Source organism: Dermacentor andersoni, chromosome 9 (genome assembly GCF_023375885.2).
Source record: "Dermacentor andersoni chromosome 9, qqDerAnde1_hic_scaffold, whole genome shotgun sequence".
NCBI classification, from domain to species: Eukaryota; Metazoa; Arthropoda; class Arachnida; order Ixodida; family Ixodidae; genus Dermacentor; species Dermacentor andersoni.
The window spans coordinates 1,678,123-1,698,961 of NC_092822.1; the positions used below are offsets into that span (position 1 = coordinate 1,678,123).

General features: G+C 45.4%; 1 protein-coding gene and 1 long non-coding RNA gene across 2 annotated transcripts; one reads left to right on the forward strand and one right to left on the reverse strand.

Moving 5' to 3' along the window:
- Window positions 1–7,539: 7,539 nt before the first annotated feature.
- LOC140213275 (uncharacterized) lies at window positions 7,540–11,375 on the forward strand. Its single transcript, XR_011890238.1, has 3 exons — window positions 7,540–7,661; window positions 9,912–9,968; window positions 10,968–11,375. It is a non-coding gene; the product is annotated as an uncharacterized lncRNA (long non-coding RNA).
- A 6,594-nt stretch (window positions 11,376–17,969) lies between these two features.
- On the reverse strand, window positions 17,970–20,421 carry LOC126526913 (uncharacterized). The gene is made up of 3 exons (XM_050174624.3): window positions 19,849–20,421; window positions 19,570–19,777; window positions 17,970–18,369 (listed from the first exon to the last, which is right to left on the reverse strand). The coding sequence occupies exons 1-3, from the start codon at window positions 20,320–20,322 to the stop codon at window positions 17,981–17,983; spliced, it is 1,071 nt and encodes a 356-aa protein (XP_050030581.3). The 5' UTR covers window positions 20,323–20,421; the 3' UTR covers window positions 17,970–17,980.
- Window positions 20,422–20,839: the final 418 nt, after the last annotated feature.

Sequence of the window (20,839 nt, forward strand, 5' to 3'; positions counted from 1 at the left end):
TGACACGTGGTGGGCCATGACGTAGGACCACGGAAGGCAGCAGGAAGACCGCCACGCAAGCAGCGGTAGAAGACGGTATGGCTGCAGTTTCTGCATACCGTGTAAGATGGTCTACGCAGACAATTATCCAACGGTTCTTGTTGTTAGATAACGGGAACGGACCCAAAAGGTCAATGCCTACTTGCTCGAACGGCGTACTGGGCGGTGTCAATGGCCGAAGGGGACCCGGGGCTGCGGTGGTCGGTCGCTTGTGACGTTGGCACGTTTCGCAACTAGCGACATAACGCTTGGTTGTTTCGTACATCTTGGGCCAGTAAAAGCGCTCCTGGGTGCGGTGCAGCGCTCGTACGAAGCCGAAATGGCCGGATGTCACATCGTCATGCATGGCGCGTAGAACGGCGGAGCGGAGACTCTCGGGGACAACAAGCAGAAAACGCGCTCCATGCCCGGAGTAATTAATTTTGTAGAGCAATTTATCACGGCCAGTAAAGCGACCGCTGCCTTTAGAAGTACGGGCGGCGACAAAAAGCGGATCGAGGATAACATCATTCCGTTGTTCTCGCTGAAAGTCTGCCGTGTCAGGGAACGTAGAAGTAACAGCAGCGAGACAGTCGTCAAAATTCTCAGCATCGCAGTCGGTAGTCGCAAGAGGAATCCAAGCGAGGCAGTCTGCGTCAGCGTGACGACGGCCACTCTTGTACGATACCACAAAGTCATATTCCTGGAGGCGCAGCATCCAACGTGCGAGGCGACCAGAGGGATCACGCAAACCGACCAGCCAGCATAAAGAATGGTGGTTGGTGATAATCTTGAATGGTCTACGGTAAAGATAACACCAAAACTGTTGTATGGCGAAAACGGCTGCCGGGCATTCCTGTTCCGTAACCGTATAATTGCGTTCAGATTTGATCAGGCAACGGCTAGCATATGCGACATGTTCTGTGCCACTGAGACGTTGTACAAGCACCGCTCCTACACTCTAAAAATTTTAACACCCTTAAGGGTGTAAATGACTTGTCCCATGGGTGACACCCTTTTGGGTGTATTGCTACCCCCAAGCAGAGGGGGTGTAAATTAACACCTCACCAAGGAAAAGGTGTTAATATGACGTCACCTGGCCTATGGGTGTACAACAAACAACACCCTTCCTATATGGGTGTAACACAGGCACCACCCTTTCAATATGGGTGTAGCGTGGGCAACACCCTTGCAAAAGGGTGTTATCCCTGCAAGTATTTTAGCGTTCACTACATCCATGTAGTTAATGGACAGACTAGCTGTTGTGAATGCTGCCTAGCCTTAGCTATGATACTACCTTGTTCAGTATTAGCCAGAATGTGTGAAGCGTCGTCATATCGCGCTTCTGGTCTGTCATGTGGTAGCATATATAACGTGTGAACCTTTCAGGAAAAAAAATTTAAGTTTCATGATCGCAGCAATGCACACACCTTATGCTTTTCGTCATCTTCCTCTGCAGTGATAGTACACTGCCGGCAGGATACAGAGCGCAATAACACACGCTGCATTAAGGACACAGGATCTCCCGCACCATGGTGCACCAGTACTTATCATTCCATGGAAACAGCACACAACCAAAAGCATGTTACATGCATTTCTGAAATAATTAAAAGCCTCCACTTTTCTTGGTAAAAAATTTTCGCAGCAACAACAGCTTGACCAGGAGGGAAAGCCACCACAGCTCGTTGTAGCTCATATTGAATGCAACAGAGCGCAAGCAATGCATGGATTGGCGACGGTAACCAGTGCAGTACTACAGAAGCATACGTTTGCCTGTCAAGCAGTTCTTTTGCCGTTTTAAGCACATATTTGATACCTCTATTCAGCAAAGTTGTCATTTATCTTTACGGGATGCTTCTACTAGCACCTTCACATATATAATGACCTAAAGGTAGCATTGAAACCCAAAGAACAAAGTGCAACAAAGCGCTTCCACTTAGAATAATGTTTCAGCATTTACAAACGAAACTGCATGTGTAGCTGTGCGTGCTGTTGAAAATATAAGCATGCACTGTTTCATGAAATTTATGTATGCTTTATTTACTGTCGGTGACCTGCTTATACCCAATAATATAGTTTATATTTAACCTGAATATCCCACAGGCATTGTAAGTTAAGCTACCAGACTAACAATAAGCTAGTCAAAGGTTACCTAATTGAACAAAATCATCGTAAAATTTGTGACGAAATGTCAGAAGTATTTATTATTTCATTAAAGAGAAATGGTTACATAATAATGTTTGCACATTTTAAAAGTAAAAGGGAAGATAAGGAGTAAAACGATACCCATACAAAGACATAAGCACTGAATAATGGCACAGGCTTGTTCAATAAAATTTTAAGCTGAAAAGTTTTTTTAAATAACCTAACTACGAACTATCAAACGTTTTCATTCGAAAAGCACTGAATCTTATCATAAAGTACGGAAATAACCGGCCACATATGAAACAACAAGTCTGAGTGTGTCTATGTGAACAAAAGGATAGAAAGTTGGGCGAGTTGGTATGGTAACATGATCTTGGATTGTAGCACAAAGTGACACGGACACAGACTAGAAGCAGACAGGACGAGCGCTAACTCTCAACAAAATTTTCATTGAAACGAAGATTTTATATATATGGGTGATTGCAAAAAACCGCAGCATAAGAACATGGCAAGGTATGAAGACATCAGTTAAACATATCAGGAAGTAGGGAAGTCAAAAAAGGGAACAACGAAAAGCCACTACTTCAGATTAACACATGTGTTGTGAAGATACTGACATTCGCATTTTAACAGAGACAAAGATGCATGGTTAACGCAAGTCTTTCCCAACCTTTAATGTGGAATGCCTCGATTATTTCCTGTGTGGTTTGGCATTTGTGTCTTGAAAGAATTTTTGTGTCTTCAAACAAAGGTTTACAACCGCAATTGAAACAATGTGACGCTAGATGTGAAGCATTAGGGTTGTTAAGTGAATGTTTGTGTTCTTTTAGTCTTAAATTAATACACCTGCCGCTCTGTCCAATGTACGTCTTCCCGCACTTGAGAGGAATCTGATAAACTATACTAGTGTTACAAGACACAAAAGTGGACACATGTCTAACGCCGCATTCATCTTTTCTTTTTTGCCACCCTGTTGAGGTTTCCTATTTTTTATAGGGCACATGATAGACAACTTGTGGGGGGCCGAGGAAACTGTATGTACGGGAACCATGGGATAATGTATGTACATAGGGCACCACAGCTAACTTTCTTTTTCTTTTTGTTTTTCTTGTTTCTTAGCGGGGCTTTTTACCCATTTTAAAAGCATTTCGCAGGTTAGTGATAATAAATGCACAGGATAACTAGCCTTCTCGAGTGTATCTATTTGTTGTGAAAAACTGTTTCATATTGTCACGTGGTGGTGACGTTAAGAGCGCAGTAACAATACTGTGAAATTCAAAACTAGATTTTATTGGGCGAACCTGTGCCCACAACACAGGCTACACTTATAGCACAACGAAAGCGGCGAACACAGTCGGCGATCGTCGAAAAATCTGATCAGCGGGTCAAACGCGTCGGCTTTTATACAACAATCGACAAATGTTCCAGACTAATCGTTGGGACCCGCATACCTTCCACAAAGTTCTACACCATTCGAGTCACGCGATGAAATCAGATAACACAAGGTTCGGCGACAACAGACAGCGGATAGAAGCATTGACAACTTTCCAGAAACTTCGGATAAATGCAGGCGTGTCCCGCGCTGTGCGATAACATTTGTTAGGCGGCGAAATGTGGTCGCCAGATAAAGATAAGTACACGTGTCAATATTGAGTGGACATGGCTAGCTTACTCAGCACTTAAGTCTGCAATTACTAAGTCATGTCCACACAATATGAATCAAAGTTTTTCACAACAAATACATAGGCTCGAGTAGGCTAGTTATTCTGTGCATTTATTATCACTAACCCGCGAAAAGCTTTTAATATGGGTAAAGAGCCCCGCTAAGAAACACGAAAAACAGAAAAAAAAAAGTTTGCTTTGGTGCCCTATGTACATAGATTATTCCATGGTTTACGGAACTTGGCGAATAGATACGACGTCGATGCAATTTTCTTGCCCCCCCCCCCCCCCCCCCCCCCGCAAGTTGTCTATCGTGTGCCCTATGATAAATAGGAAACTTGAACAGGGTGGCAAAAAAAGATGATTGCGGCGTTAGACATGTGTCCCCTTTTGTGCCTTGTAACACTGGTATAGTTTATCAGATTCCCCTCAAGTGCGGGAAGACTTACATTGGACAGAGCGGCAGGTCATCATCATCATCATCATTTATTTTCCTTAAGGACCCCTGTCGGGGTATTACATAAGGGGGGGTTACAGCAGATAAGGATAGAAACAAAGATATGGTTACAATTTCTTACAAGACTCAGCCTGTGGATTCGCATTAAAACAAACAAACAACAGCAAAAAAAGCCAAGAGGCACACTGAATAGAATGCAAGAGCAAATCAGCAAAACAGTCACAATGCGAGACGGCAAGGTGCATTAATATTAGACAAAAAGAACACAAACATTCACTTAACAACCCTAATAGACAGTTTTAGCAGAACGTTTTTGACGGTCCGCTCCGCTCAGCGGGCTAGCGGATGCGCAAGTGCGCATGCGCGACGCTTTCAGACGTGAGCGGGCGAGCGGACGGGAGCCCCCTCTCCGCTGGAAAGCTTTCTCAGCGGAGCGCGGCGAGCGCGTCAAGCGGGTCTAGCGAAGCAAAATGGCTGTCCCCAGTGCTGCTGGCCCGTCAACGAGCTCTTTGGAATCGCGAGGTGCAAAACGCAAACCTAGAGTACACTTTAGGAGACACGAGGATCTTCTTCTACTTCGGGAGGTTGTGGCGATAAATCCATTTCAGAACCCTGCCATGTGGGAAACACTTCTCACGAACGTGATCGCAGCCCTGCGCAGGGACGTCTCGCTTCGTGCGATCAAAGATCGCGTGGAGTTGCTAGTCGGCTACTTCAGACAGGACGACCGAGAGAACCTGCGGAAGTAAGTGACTTTTCTTATTTGTGCGTAGATTGCTGTTGATTCTGCTGTTGATTCTAGCAGAAAAAAACCGTCCACGCTTGGCCTACTCTTTGTTTTTAGGTCCGGCACCGAGGAACAGTACGATGAGCTGCAGCGGCTGCTGCAAGAAGTGTCTGACTTGGCGCGGGAATTCAATTATGTAATGAAAATAAAACCGAGGAAACGAAAAGGGGTCGCGGAGGTGCGACGGCAGCAGGGACCGTCAGCTGCTGCCAAGGCAACTACCAGTGCGCAGCGTATGAGAGACGCCGCTGCCGAGACCCTCGCATCGCAGTCCAGCCATGTCGTGGACAGAGAGTTGAACGGTAATTGTCGCGCGTAAACAGGTTCATTTGCCGATTAGTACATACATGGTCTTCCAACGTACATTATTCGCGAAGGTAGGACAACGTAGCTTGCATTGCTTATATGGATCGTGAGGCATTTGTTAAAGAGAGTGCAGTACGAGAGGCCATTGCTTCGTGTCGCATTTGCTTGACGCATGCGGAAAGCCGCAATTTTGACACGTTCATGAATGCATATGTAGTGGGTAGCATATTGCAGTACATAATAAAGCAGGCACAATCTTGGACGTTATGTATGACATAAAGACATGTTACAGGCTCGTAAGTGTAATCGCCAAGCAGGTTTTATGATACATTAATTTCACTGAGTATCTTGGCAACCACACAGTACAGCACATTGAAAGAACGGAAAGCCTAGATAAAATATTTCTCATGTGCCATCTGCTTCTGGAACTTCTGTATAGAAGCAGCTCACGTTGGACAGTCAATACAACTTTTTTTGAGATGCTGCCGTTTTGTGTGCATGATGGTGTTCGTGTGAAAGAACAGGTGATCGCTCTAGTCTCAAGCATATTGCATCAACTGCTTCCATAACATCAAAAGGAGGACAAAGTACACAATACCGCAAGATAGTAATAATAATTTCTACACCACATTTTCCTACTGCGAAAAAAGTGTGGTATTGCACAGATTTTTCTTTTTTTTGAGCAGATCAGAATGCATTATCTGCCATTACATTGCCAGTGATTTTTTTTACTCTTTTGCTTCTGTAGAAATCGAGTCGCCAGCTGCAGAGCTGCTCTGTGGCATCTATACTGTCGAGTCACAGTCTCCAGTATACGAATGCCCTATGCCGAATTCCCCTGCACCTCCGGACGCCAGGCCAGTGGAGGATGCCTCGGATGACGGCAATATCGGAACACCTGAGCAGCAACCTCAACGCAAGCGATAGTGCGTTTCAGGAACTGCACGAGGTGAGGACAATCATTTACCCTGTTATTACTCATCAGAGTATATCAATAGTGCTACATGCATTTTTTTTCCACATATGGCATGGTTTCTTATGCATCATTCTTTTTAAGGTATCTTCAGTCAGAGAATGGTCATACTGTATTTTTTTACTGTTAATGTAGTGCATTGCCTCTTCATATGGAACATGGGGAGTTTCACCACAGAAAGGGCCAGCTATCCCAGAATTGTAGCTAAGGAAAGAAAAAAGGTAATCAAATAGCAAAACACTGCCATAGTCTACAAGGTTATAAAAGTACGAGAACACAGGCATAAACAGGCCATGGGATCATAGGAGTATACAAGGTTATAAAAGTATGAGAACATAGTCATAAACAGGCCATGGGATCATAGGAGAATTTATAATGTAAAGTACTGTTTAAGAGAAGCTTGTCAAGCCACTGCCTACGAAAAAATCCTATAGAGCCTTGAGAGATGTTCAGGTACCTGTGAAAGACTTCCGACTACTGCGCTGCATTGTCAGTTTTCTCACATCTTTGAAGAAACTTGTTTCTCATTGGATGATTGTTCTGCCCACAGTGGAAGAATATGAGAGGTACATGAACAGACCTCCACACGAGATAGAAGACTGGCCAACCTGAACTGCTTTCTGCGACATATGGCACAGGAGAGCAATAGCCATCAGTGAGGTTCCCGTTGGCTTGCCGTTTTAAAAGAGCTACCACAAGCGAACTTGAAAAACGAAAAGCTTATTTTTGCTTATACATTGTTTTGTTGGTGTTCACATGACAGAATGTTGTTGTCTGGGCAAGTCAGCGGCGCTAAATGAAGTTGCCAGTCGCTGCATAGGTAAATGCGTCGCTAAAGAAATGAAAAGGTTGTTAAATATGCTCACTCTGAAAATGTGGTACTTGATTTATTTGTCGTTATAATTAACAAAAAAAAAGAAACTGCTCTTAAGGGCAGCTTTCCTTCAATGCCGATTGTAACTCGTCTTTGGCAGTGGGAGCAGCACAACATCGAGCTGAACGAGTTTGACTTGTCATTAGCGATATTGATACAACCTCCCATGACGAGTACAGCCTGGGATTAGGGGCTAAAGAGTTAATATGAGGCATCCGTATAGTTTTGCCCATCTTCATACTGCTTAGAACCTCAGCAACAGTTCTCAGTTTTCTTTTGCCGCCTCCACAGGAATCCGAGCATTACAAGAGCTTGGATTGGAGCTCCTAGCCAGACGGGAGGAGCACGAGTTTTCTGTCCGCAAAGAAGAACTGGCCCTGGCACAGCGTAGGCTAGAGTATGACGAAAGGAAGCTCGCTTTCGAAGAAGAAAAGCACAGGTACATGTGGTATATATTGCACAGGTATCTTCATCTGGAGTAGTGATGAATAACCTAGGTTGTCCATCTCCTCCCTCTCTGCATTCCTTTTGGTGCCCATTACGCTATGACTAGAGATGAGGTCACAAGACCCTTGCGAGACGAAACGGGGAAAAGCGGCAGGAGAAGATGAAATAACACTCTACTTAATCAAAGATGGAGGAGACATAATGCTTGAAAAACTGGCGGCTCTCTATATGAAATGTTCATCTACTGCAAGTGTCCCAGAAAACTGGAATAATGCAAACGTTATTAATCCACAAAAAGGGAAAGGTTAAAGATCTGAAAAATTATAGGCCCATTAGCTTACTCCCAGTATTATATAAAATGTTTACCAAAATAATCTCCAACAGAATAAGGGCAACACTGGACTTCAGTCAACCAAGGGAACTGGCGGGCTTACGGAAGGGATTCTCTACAATGGATAACATCCATGTCATTAATCATGTTATCGAGAAATCTGCAGAGTGCAATAAGCCCCTCTATATGGCTTTCATAGATTACAAAAAAGCATTTGATTCAGTAGAAATACCAGTAGTCATAGAGGCATTGCATAATCAAGGAGTACAGACGGCTTACATAAATACCATGCAAAATATCTAATGAGAGTCCACAGCCACCTTAATTCGACACAAGAAAAGTAAGAAGATACCAATAAAAACACTGTGGTGTAAAGGTTATGAACAGGGATAAGTGCCCCAGAGAGACTGGCCAACGTTTCGATAAGTAGACCTATCTTCGTCAAAGGTGGCCTCGTCATCCTCGGCGTGTTAGTTTTGAAGGGTTACTAGAGTGACGTCACGTGCGGTTGTTGTAGGTGGTGGCTGGCTGGCTGGTGCCACAAAAAACATGCAGCCAACGACACCCTGAATCTCCCTAACCTCTTGCTTCCCCAACGCCCTCCCATGCCTTTCTTGCTCCATTTCCCTCTTGGTGTCGGTTTTGTTTTTCTTTTTTTTTCTCCCCGCCTTCCGACTCTCTCACTCTAGTCCGCTCGTCTTAGAAACCACGTTTACAGATGTCAAGTGACAACGCTCATTCGATTTGAAGTCTCCCTTTACAACCAGCCACCACCGACAACAACCGCTTGTGATGTCACTCTACTAACAGTTTAAAACTAACACGCCGAGGATGACGAGGCCGCCTTTGATGGAGATGGGTCCACCTATCGAAACGTTGGCCAGCCTTTCTGAGGCACTTATCCCTGTTCATAACCTTTATACCACACTGTGCTATTCCATCAGTCAGTCCCGTTGATTATAAAGAAAAGAGTCAGACAAGGAGACACAATATCTCCAAGGCTATTCACTGCGTGCTTGGAAGAAGTATTCAAGCTATCAAACTGGGAAGGCTTAGGAGTAAGGATCGACGGCAAATATCTCTGCAACCTTCGGTTTGTCGAAGGCATTGTTCTATCCAGCAACAATGCAGACGAGTTACAACAAATTATTGGGGGCCTTAACAGAGAGAGTGTAAGAATGGGGCCGAAGATTAATAAGCAGAAGACAAAGATAATGATGAGTAACCGGGCAATGGAGCAAGAGTTCAGGATTGCCAGTCAGCCTCTAGAGTCCGTGAAGGCATACATTTACCTAGGTCAACTAATCACAGGGAACCCTGACCATGAGAAATAAGTTCGCAGAACAAAAATGGGCTGGATCACGTAGGGTAGACATCATGAGCTCCTGACTGAAAGCTTACCGTTATCATTGAAAAGAAAGGTATGCAATCAGTGAATTTTACCGGTGCTGACATATGGGGCAGAGACTTGGGGACTGACAAAGTAACTTGAGAACAAGTTAAGGACTGCGCAGAGAGCGATGGAACGAAGAATGCTAAGCATAACTTTAACCGACAGAAAGAGCGGTTTGGATCAGAGAGCAAATGGGTGTAGACGATATTCCATTTGACATTAAGAGAAAAAAAATGGCGCTTGGCAGGTCATGTAATGCGAAGATTAGATAACCATTGGACCATTAGGGTGACAGAATGGGTACCAAGAGAAGGGAAGCGCATTGGAAGCGGCAGAAAACTAGATGGTGCGACAAAATTAGGAGCTTTGCGGATGCTATTTGGAATCTGTTGGCGCAGGACAGAGGTAATTGGAGATCGCAGGGAGAAGTCTTTGTCCTGCAGTGGACATGAAATAGGCTGATGATGATGATGACACCATGACTTCTGTCTTCATTCATTGTATGTTTCTATGTACAGATGTGGCCAAAAAAATGTCTATCCCTTTGGATACCCATATTCTTCTCATTGTGTACGGTATGTACAACTGCAGTACCTTATTTTCCTAAGCATGGGAATGCAACCTTTCGGTGGTGGTGCACTGTCATGTTCTAGAGTGGGCATACTCTTGCACAAGCCCATTTTGTATATCCTGACACACAGGAATGTATATATTAGGATACGTGGAATATGACAGCAGGGAGCATGTTTTCCAGACAACCTAATTCTAAGATGTGTAGCAATATGCGCACACAATCTAGAGCATTGAAACTCGGCCATGAAGACCAGGCCACACATGTACACAGTGCAGGACAGCTTGTGCACGTTGAAGCGTTGATCTCTTCCACTCAAATATTGGCACAAGGGCTGCCTCACGTCGCTGCGCAGCTACGGTGTGGAGCAGTCAATTCTCAGTGAAGCTGATTTATGTGGAGCAAGAAACTGATTTTTTTGTGTGCTCATTAACAACTTGAATACTAAAAATTATGTTTACAGATATTCAAGCATTTCGAAGCACTGTCAGTAGGTCCGTTTGATTCGCCTGCACCACCTGAACTAGTTACGAGGTGCTGCATCCTAACATTCACTTGAGCTGTACAGCAATGTTGCAAGATTGGTTCAACATTTTCCTGCACCCTCTAATGTTGATGCCAACTTGGTGAAGGTGTGCAAGTGGGTCACAGTAGTGCAGGACAGAGGTGCAAGTACTGTTAGAGCCCTGCTTACTTGCGTCTGATGCAACTATGCGAATGTGGTGTGTATTTACCCTGAAAAGCCGATCATAACAGCAGACCGTCAAACTTATGCACTCTGCCCATTAGTTAGCCAAAACATAAGGCCTGCAACAAGTCTTTGCTGTCCGAGTGCTGTGTTGTTCGTAAACTGCCGTGAACTGGTTCGGAATGGTGCAGGCGAATCGAATGGACCTAATAGCTCAATTAGCAACATTGTCTGGCAAGGCATCTATGCGCGAGAGCCATCAGCCTGCTTGAAAAATGCAACCTATTCATCCTTCAAAAATTCACACCTTTACAGGTATGAAGTGCAGCGTCGAGCTGAAGAAAGAGAGCAGCTTTTGGAACGACTGGAAAACCTCGAGAGACGTGTCGATAAAGAAAATCGCCCGAGCCTGTGATAAAAGTTTGTTTAGCTTTGAGCACAATAAATTGTTTTACAATATAAAGTACACAGAGTCCATGTGCTGTGACCTTTGGGTCATATAATTCACTTTTATTTTTGCTTCCTTGTGAACAAAGTGTGGCGACTTCTACACAGCAACCCGGCACACATTCATTGTCATACAGTGCACTACTCAAACTGTAATGTTTCTTAAAAGGCCCTTAGACCACTCTTAACATTTCAAGTGCACATTGTACACAGGATACTGTGCCACAAATTTTTTATGAACACAGCAGCAATACACTTTGCTGTTGTTATACACTGTTGAACAACAAATTTTTGAGGTAACATGGGTTTAGGGGCTCTTTAAGGCATGACGCCAAGTTCGATACTGGATTTCTTACAAAAGTATCACTTTTTATTATTTGCTTAGACGTGTTTGCTCTAGTGACACTCAGTCACTTCAACAATGGCAGTACAGGCACACTAGATATGATGTGTAAGCAACGAACACTGCGCCTTCACTACAAGACCTGGTTTTCTAAGAAATCGAGGTGCCTGGAAGACATTGAGGAGACAGTCCCACAAGCGGCGGGCTGCATGCCTGCAGCCTCGCCGCCACCCCTGGTTCGACCCCACTTCGCTGACCGCAGGCATCTCCCTCCGCCTCGAGTCCCGCGTTTTACGACCCTGGCGGTGTACAGTAGCCTGTGTCGGAGAGAGTAAAGTTGCATTTCAAAGAGAAAGGTTGTGTGTCTGCTTGCTCCCCCAAGTTCGCGAGGCGCCCTTGTTGCGTGGGAGCCGCTTGGGGCGAGTCTACGCGTGAGCCTTACTTTGCGTCGCGTTTTCTGGCCCACAGTGGCATATTCGCGGGCCACTGTCGGCCTGAGCTAGTGTTTTAGCCAAGTGCGCGGTTAGCTAGCTGAGTCCGCGTTAGAGAACCCCTTTTTGTTCACACTCAGAAGTGGGATAATCCCAACAAGCCCGTCAAGATGAGCCAGGAAGGCGAACATCCGTACAACACACGTCTTGCTGCCCAGTCGCGCGCTGCTGAGGAGGTGACAAGCGCCACCGAGCTCCAACGAGACAGCAGGCAACGCAATGATCGCGGCGCACCAGACCAGCTCCAAGACAAAGTCGCCCAGCTTTCGCGACTGCAGGAGGAAATTCGGGAGCTCGGCGGCTCTACTCCTGCTTCCTCAACACCGTTGTTCCAGCCGGATTCAGGCCCGAGCAACGCCATCTTGGGACAGCTCACCGAGGCCTTCTCTGCAATGGCCCGCGTGATGGAGAGGATGAATCCGCCCTCGACAGCTACAACTGTTCATGCGAGTCCGGACCCCTCTACCGCCATCCCAAGCTTTAACGGGGACAGCGCCCAAATCAGTGCTGAAGATTGGCTGGAAACATTTTCGCGCGTTGCGGACTTAGCCAACTGGTCTGAACAACAACGCCTAACTGCAATTCACATCAAGCTGCAGGGCCCCGCTAAGGATTGGCTAATCTCGTCAGCAACAAGGCATCAGTCGTGGCAAGAGTTCGAAACTGCATTTAAATGAGCCTTCGTGACTGAAGAAAGCTTGCCGGACTTATGGAGGAGAATGGCCGAACGAGTTCAGAGTCGTGACGAGGAGGTGACGAAGTACGTCAGAGAAAAGGAACGAATGTGCACCAGGGTCAAGCTAAGTCTGCCGGACACAATTACCGAGATTGTCAGATGCCTCTGGTCGACTGAAATGAGTTTCGCGCTGCGGGACAGAAGCTACAGAAGTGTGGACGTGTTGCTTCAAGCTATCAAAGCGTATCAAAATTTTACAGAAAGCCGCGAAAAGCAATTCCCATCGGCACAAAGATTCGGCAGCCGAAGCCGACCAAGCAGTGGCCAGCAGCCATTTCCTTCGTCAATAGAAGTAGACGATGCTGTACGCAGCAGTACCGTGCGAGCAGGAGTGCGACACGCGGACGGAGTACGTTGTTACAACTGCCAAAAAACGGGCCACCTGTCGCGTCAGTGTTCTGAGCCACGGCGCCCACTTCACTGCACGAAGTGCAATTACGATAAGCACAGCGCGAAATTTTGTCCGATTCAGGGCCGCTCAGAGAACGTGACCAATATTGTACGCACCACGCCTTCAAAGAGGGTGTACAAAAGCGTTTGCATTGACGGCAAATGGATGCCCGCTCTTCTCGATACGGGTGCCGATGTGAGCTTGATCAAGCTGAAGCCATCCGTGCAGCTGAACAGGGAGCTTACGGCACCTCCCGGAGCGGCCATACGCGGTGTGGGTGGACAGCGGTCATCCCTCGGCGAACTGGACTTAAGGGTGCGCGTCGATGAAGTTGATCTTCCCGCCGTCCACTTTTACATAGTCAGCGACGACGCCTTTGTTGGACCGGACGTCATCATTGGTACGGACGTGATTGACTTGCCCGATTTGCTTCTGGTCTGTAGTGGTGGGTGTGCCCATTTGCTAAACCAAAGGGAAGCACAAGAGCTGGCAGGTCTTGTTGCAGAATTGGAAAGACTGAGAGAGGTCGTCAAGGGTCGCGAAAGCGTTGAGGCTGCCCCTCGGACGGTTCTGTCTGTGTCGGGAACGCCTTCCCTTGATGAACCTGATGTTTTCAGTGACCCAGTTGCGAACTACAGCGACGTCAAGTTGCCCATGAAGCAAGGTAATAAACTCAAGTGTACACCCGCTCCTTGCAACATGCCAGAGCAAGTTTTACTGACTGCCAATGAGGAGGCCCATGCGCTGCAATTAATAAGCCGAAGTGATAGTAATGTTGGCTCGATCGTCTATGGAGAAGAGAAAACATAGCCCTGCGTGTTGGTTAACAAGCATAATAATTGTTGTGCAGTGCAAATCGAAGAACTGGGGTGCACCGGCATCGCTAAAATGAAAATCGTGGAGCTCCCTGGAAGCAAGCCGGTTTTCCAGCCACCATACCGCAGCTCTTACTATGAAAGGCGGGTACTGAAGGACATTACTGATGAGCTGAAATCATGTGGATTAATCCGTGACAGTAGTTTCCAGTACAGCAGCCCTGTTCTTCTCGCACAGAAGAAAGGATTGCGCATACAAGAGGGTGATCGACTACCGCCGCCTCCGTTGCCACAAACAGTTAAGGACACAGGACAGCCTACGAACACGCAACCTAAACACAGAGGCCCGTACATTGTTACAGAGGTGCTGCCTGCAGACACATATCGCATCTCGAACCTACGAATATCGAAGGTGTCAACGCGGCCAGACCACGTCACGAGCGCCCATGTAAGCCAGATGAAACAGTTTAAATTGGCGTCGAACAGCGAGTGCGGAAGCGAGTGAGAATGACGAGACTCTCTCGGGACGAGATCGTGCAGGATGGTCGAGTGTTAGCAACGAACACTGCGCCTTCACTACAAGACCCTGTTTTTCTAAGAAATCGAGGTGCCTGGAAGACATAGAGGAGACAGTCCCACAAGCGGCGGGCTGCATGCCTGCAGCCTCGCCGCCACCCCTGGTTCGACCCCCCTTCGCTGACCGCAGGCATCTCCCTCCGCCTCGAGTCCCGCGTTTTACGACCCTGGCGGTGTACAGTAGCCTGTGTCGGAGAGAGTAAAGTTGCATTTCAAAGAGAAAGGTTGTGTGTCTGCTTGCTCCCCCAAGTTCGCGAGGCGCCCTTGTTGCGTGGGAGCCGCTTGGGGCGAGTCTACGCGTGAGCCTTACTTTGCGTCGCGTTTTCTGGCCCACAGTGGCATATTCGCGGGCCATTGTCGGCCTGAGCTAGTGTTTTAGCCAAGTGCGCGGTTAGCTAGCTGAGTCCGCGTTAGAGAACCCCTTTTTGTTTACAGATGACACAAGTTGGATTGGAATGTGGCCTTCGCACAATTAAAAAATTATCTCGCAAAGCATTTGCCAAAGCCCTTCTCTGACTGCACTAGTGCTGCACAAGGTAGAAAAAGAAAAGGTGCACACAAGAAGACAAGAACAAAAGTTTGGAGGGGACAAACTAAAGATCTGTGGAAAACGAACCCTTGAAACACTTTCGTGCATAAAGCTGATGTTTAAAATCCCTTTTTTGTTCCTTTAACCATTTGTTTTTGCAATTCTATCATACACCAACAAGCACAAATTTTTCGAGGAAACACGTTCTAGTGACATACATTCATTTTTTACATGGTTGAGCAATGAACAACAAAAGTAGTAAGCTTTTCTATAGCAAAGCATAGTCTTATATTGGGGTTTCAGTTCTGAAACCGAAGCCCCGATAAAACACCATCTCCCTCTTTTTTGAAAGTAAGTCAGGGGAAGGAACATCATTATACATTCGTTAATGGTGTACATTATACAATGCCAAAGTAACTCCCAACTCTCCCCCCTTGCAGAACAAAAAGAAAAGTAGAAATGTGACAAAATAGAGCACTCATTTTTTTTTTCAATGCAAATACAAACACGCAAAACGGGAAAATTATGTTGCAACTGCACTGCGAAGCAGATAAAGACAAGAAAGTGCAAACTTATGTCCATAGTCGCACAGTAATGGAACAAACATGAAAAAATAAGAACGCAATGAACTGCACAGCAGCCCCAAAAACATATCTGCACACCTGTCCAGGTATGTAACATAGAAATGCAAAGGAATAACAGGAACTATGAACACATGAAACATTATCATAAAAGTGGCGTGGTTTCTGGTGCCGCCTTTTTGACTACCATGTAATTCCCGTTATAGGTGCCAGCAATGGCTCCGAAGTTACTTTTGAGCTTTGCTGTTCAGCTAAGCACCCACCAGGCAAAGCTGGGGGCGGAGGTAAAGACTTGAAATTTGAGCTTTCTAGCTCACTGAAGCGCCTGTCAGACGACTCAGGACAAAGAACAAGATTCAAAAGAATCCGAAGATTCATCGACGCGCTCCATAGACACAGCTGGGAACGCAGATTTGTGAAGAACTGCATGTGAGCACGAAGGCTCAAAGACATGAGCATTAGGTGTTTTGGAGAAAGCATAGGGACTATACACATCAGTCATTTGTTGTGAAGGTGCCTACATAGAACCAGTCGGCTCAGTTACACGCCTATCAGGCAAATTAACTTCATGCTGGCTGGGCACCACAGCTGGTAACAATAAAATTCGAACAGCGCTAGACGGCAGGACCAGAAAGAGGAGGAGAAAAACACGGCGCTCAACTTACAGCTGATTTATTTGAAGAAGTCAACATTTATGCGTACAAAACTGGGCACGATGAGTGCACATTCCAAAATAATTTTGGCATTTCGAGTGGGTCTTTCATGGAACTTTTATCCTTTCATTTAGAGAATACCTATGTAATGTGGGAAGACAAAGTATTCAAGCAAAAGTCGAGGGTGTGTATTGGTGCCAAAATTGCCCCAATACTTAGTAACATTTTTCTAAGTTATGTTGACAGGAAAGTAGAGGAGGACTTAAATGGAAGGTATATTCGAATTGTTCGATGCGTGAACGACTTCCTAATTTTAGTTAGGCCTAAGGGTGCTGAATGTGTACCTGACTTAATTGATGTTTTTTCTAAGCATGGGTCTGGACTGAGCTTCACACATGAGATCCCACACAGCAACGACCTGCAGTTCTTAGATCTGAATTTGACCTTTTTGTCTAACCATCTATGCTGGCGATACGCTCCCAGGAGTGAAAAACCTCTTGTAAACTACGCGTCTTGTCACTCTAAGCTTGTTAAATTCGGAATTGTAACAGGATGTATTGGTATGGCTGTCAAAAAATCGTGTACTCATGAAATGTCCAGTAGCCTGATGGTCCAAGGCCAGAGATGCAGAGAGGCCGGTTTTAATCGTGTACTCATCAAATGTCCAGTAGCCTGATGGTCCAAGGCCAGAGATGCAGAGAGGCCGGTTTTCCAGATTCTGTAATTGTGGCTGGTGCTAATAAGATTATAAAAACGCTGAAATGTTCTGAACAGCCCAAAGAAAATGTGGGGAAAGAAGTTGTTGTCATGCCTTATGAGCACGCGTTGTCACATCGTTTTAAGAGGGTAGGGGCCAAGTATGGTGTGAGGGTAGTTTTTTCTGCTCCGATGAAGCTGGGTAAATTAGGGGCAGCATTCCAGAGGAAGCAGGAAGGCTTTAAACGGTATGCTGCATGCAAGGTAAATCATGTCAATAAGTACATCAGTTGCAAGAAGGGCGCTGTCTACCAAATTCCTTTATCTTGTGGTCAAACTTACATACGCCAGACAGGCCGTTGCACCAATATTAGACTAATGGAGCATGCCAATTCATTGGACAAAAAAGACACTAACCTGGCAAAGAATTGCAGTATTTGTAAATGCGTACCTTTCTTTGACGATACACAATTGTTACTTTTTCATAGTGACAAGACTACCAGAGAAGTCACTGAAGCATTCCATATCATCAGAAAATCTAATAGTTGCGTTAGCAAAACATCTTTAACCTTGTCAGCGAAAGAAATGGCATTGCTGCATAAAGGGTAGATTGCAAGGCAGGTACAACGCGTGCGTATGTTGGCTGTCCGGAGTTTGTATCTGATCATCGATGTATGACCGGGCGCATGCGTGCCCAGTTTGGTATGTATACATGTTGACTTCTTACTTCAAATAAATCAGTTGTAAGTTCAGCGCTGTGTTTGTCTCCTCCTCTTTCTGGTCCTGTCGTCTAGCACTGTTTGAATTTTATTGTTACCATGGAACTCCAACTTGCCCAATCCGCTGCCCTTCTGCACCACAGCTGGACATATAACTGGTGGGGAAGAAGTTTGGGTGTGTTAATGGGATACATTCAGACTGGGATACATAGCGCAACAAAATATGGCACAGAGACAAGCAGGACACAGGACGAGCGGTGAGATGATGGGGTACGTGCTCGAATTCTGACTGACGTGCTCAGTCAGAATTCGAGCACGTACCCCATCATCTCACCTTTCGGCTAGGTGATTTCACCGCAAATTCAGGTACATTTCCAAGGCTGGTGGCTCAAGACCAAAGTAAGTGGACACCTGTGAGCCATAGAGGCAGGTGTGACAGTTGGCCAGAAGAGCACTTACTTTGTACATTTGCGGCAAATTCTGGCGGTACAGTTTTTGATTTTTGCGAAAGTCAACAAATGCAAATAAGGCTGCAATCTTGCCAAAACCCCATTCAACAGCTTGGCGCACTTCGCTCATTTCCTTGTTGAACAGCAACTGGTGCCCACTAGAAGATGTTCCGCTGTAGGGCTTCAGCAACAGTGGCCTCAGAGGATATGCAGGATCACCATAGATGCAATAGCTGTGGCCCTGGACAAGCTTTTCTAGTTTTTCATAGGTCTTACTTATTCGGAGTATACCTGCAAGATCACAAAGTGGTTTTTGCACTCAGAATATGATGCAATCTCCCAAAACCGCTGCACCCAATACAAAATAGGCAATAGTAGACTGTTTTATCAGTTGCATCACCTACCTTTATATGTTGCATGTTATTATCTGTGCCGTCTCAAAGTACACAAGGTAAACCAACCTACAGGTCTATCCCTAGTTTCTCTGCACATAGGTCCCTATACTCTGCAGTACAGCTATACCGCCTGCAATTGGGTCCTCGATTGCATGGGGTGCAAGGCAAGGTGCTGACATGGTGCAGTGCACCCTTGAACCTTGCAGCGTGTGCAACGCGGCAGACAACCTGCACTGCTTGCACCTTTTCAGAATTTTGTTTAACAAAACTAATTACTCCTCACAAATGTGACAGTCGCACACGCTGTAAAATGTATTTGCTTTGAATTTACAATTACTGATAAGCAAGATTGAAATAAAAAAGTTAACCATAGAATGTTCTCAGGAGTCGTCGCAGGTCTTAATAAAAATTTTTATTTTCATATTGCTTCAGTCGTTAGGAAATAAACTGGTTTTCTCATGAGAGCCCTAATTAAATTTCGTTCAGTATTCAGCATTGCTACAATTTTCTCATTTTATCACGCATTCATTCATACACACTCACTGTATAGCTACATTTGCTTTATCAAATAAGATTGCCCTGCCACAAGTTGCTACAAATTATGAAAAATTATTTGTTTCAGTGCCCTTTCCTTCTAAACAGTTTAGAGTTATATTTTAAAATGTTGCCGTACAGTAGTTTGATATTTCTTGAAAACGTACTTGTTTTTGTCTGCCTACTTAGAATTATTACCTTCTTGAAATACATGTGTTACAAACATATGAGCCTTGAACGCTGTTGAATTTTAGCTCAAGGTAATCCAGGGCATTCTCATTCCTGGCACGAGAAAAATATTTTACAGAAACTCTTTCAGAAAGAGCAATACAAGGTTTTTCAAGGCTGCACGACAAGTTGATGTTCTTGCTTATGTACTTTACCACATGTATTATATTGCTAATCTTCGTTAATTGCTGCTTACTGAAAATGTACCGTCCTTGATCTACATATTGTGAATGCATTTATGCCAATGAGCATGTAACTGAACATGACAGCTGCGTCGATCACGTCTAGTAACAACTTGCGAATAGGAACTCTCGTCTCTGTTGGATCAACTCACCTGCATCATGTCGGCTGCCGAAGTACGGTCCATTTAATTGGCAGATTATGCCGTTTGGACACATGATCGACTGGTATTTTACAGCATGGGTGCGCTTGTGCCCGGAAAAAAACATCTTCTGATTTGTCGACGGGCGGCAGATAGCCCTCGCGGTGCCGTCGATTAAGCCCCAACAGTTATCCAGGGGTGCACCTTTGGAATGCACGGCCTGCAAAGTTTAGGTGTGAAAAAAATATAAATAAATAATGACGGGCACGAACCAAAATGTCTGGTACCAACCTGTGAAAATTCCTCCAAGGTAGGGATGTCAAGCCAGGAGTGACTGTTCACGTCCTTCAAAAGGTGTGTGAAGTTACTTTCGATGTGCGAAAGAACGATAGTTGTCACTGATGATATAACTGAATAATGTCTCCCAAAAAGGTGCTCTAGATCGCACAGCCTATTGGGGTACGAGAGCCGGCGTAGCGTAATACACAAACTCTCCTCTCCTGGCACAGTCACTCGTTGAGCTGTTGTGATGACAGCTGGCATCCTTAAGGCATTATGAAGCCTTGATATATCATTTTTTTCAAACCGGAAATACGACCTGAAAACACCAGCGTCCATGGTATCCATGTTCAGAAGTCCGTTGGCCGAAAGCGGGTCTCTTCGTGTGCTACCAAAAACTTCACACAGCAAAATGTCTTCTAGTTCCTTCCATTTCAATTGATTGAGTAGCACCGGGTCTTGCAAGATGCTCTGCCGTGTTGTCATGTCTTGCAGTGCTCTAGCAGTGCGATACACCGAAACTCTGGGAGAACAGCGGACGTGTCAGAGGTGAACAGAGATGAACACGTTTGTCACTTGTGTGCACGTTTGTTTATGCGGACCATGTGACCACGTTTTAGGTGTACTGAAAGAGCAAAAGACCTTGCCTTGGTTACAACACAGCGTAACGGCTTTGTTAATGTAAGGATTATATATATATATATAAGAATTGAAAATGCAATGTATTGCGTGAAATGCCTTCAGACATTTGGGTAATTCCAAATATATTATTTTATTGCGGCAATTCTTACAACTTGAGTATTATGTTTATAGCGGTTTTACCTTCTGCGGCAAGGTGGCGCGTCAGGCGAGCACATGCCCATACATGCCTTTCAGACGCAGCCGGGCGCTCCGCTAAAACTGATTCTTCGCCCGCCGCTCCGCTAACTGTGAGCGGGAACGGGAGAGCGGAGCGGACCGTCAAAAACGTTCTGCTAAAACAGTCTAATGCTTCGCATCTAGC

Bases quoted from the DNA above. Each gene is read 5' to 3' on its own strand.
- LOC126526913 (XM_050174624.3), bottom strand. From the start codon at position 20,322: ATGACAACACGGCAGAGCATCTTGCAAGACCCGGTGCTACTCAATCAA. The intron at 19,778-19,848 runs GTTGGTACCAGA...TAAACTTTGCAG, and splicing joins CCTTGGAGGAATTTTCACAG to GCCGTGCATTCCAAAGGTGC. The intron at 18,370-19,569 runs GTGAGTTGATCC...GTGATCTTGCAG, and splicing joins CGGCAGCCGACATGATGCAG to GTATACTCCGAATAAGTAAG.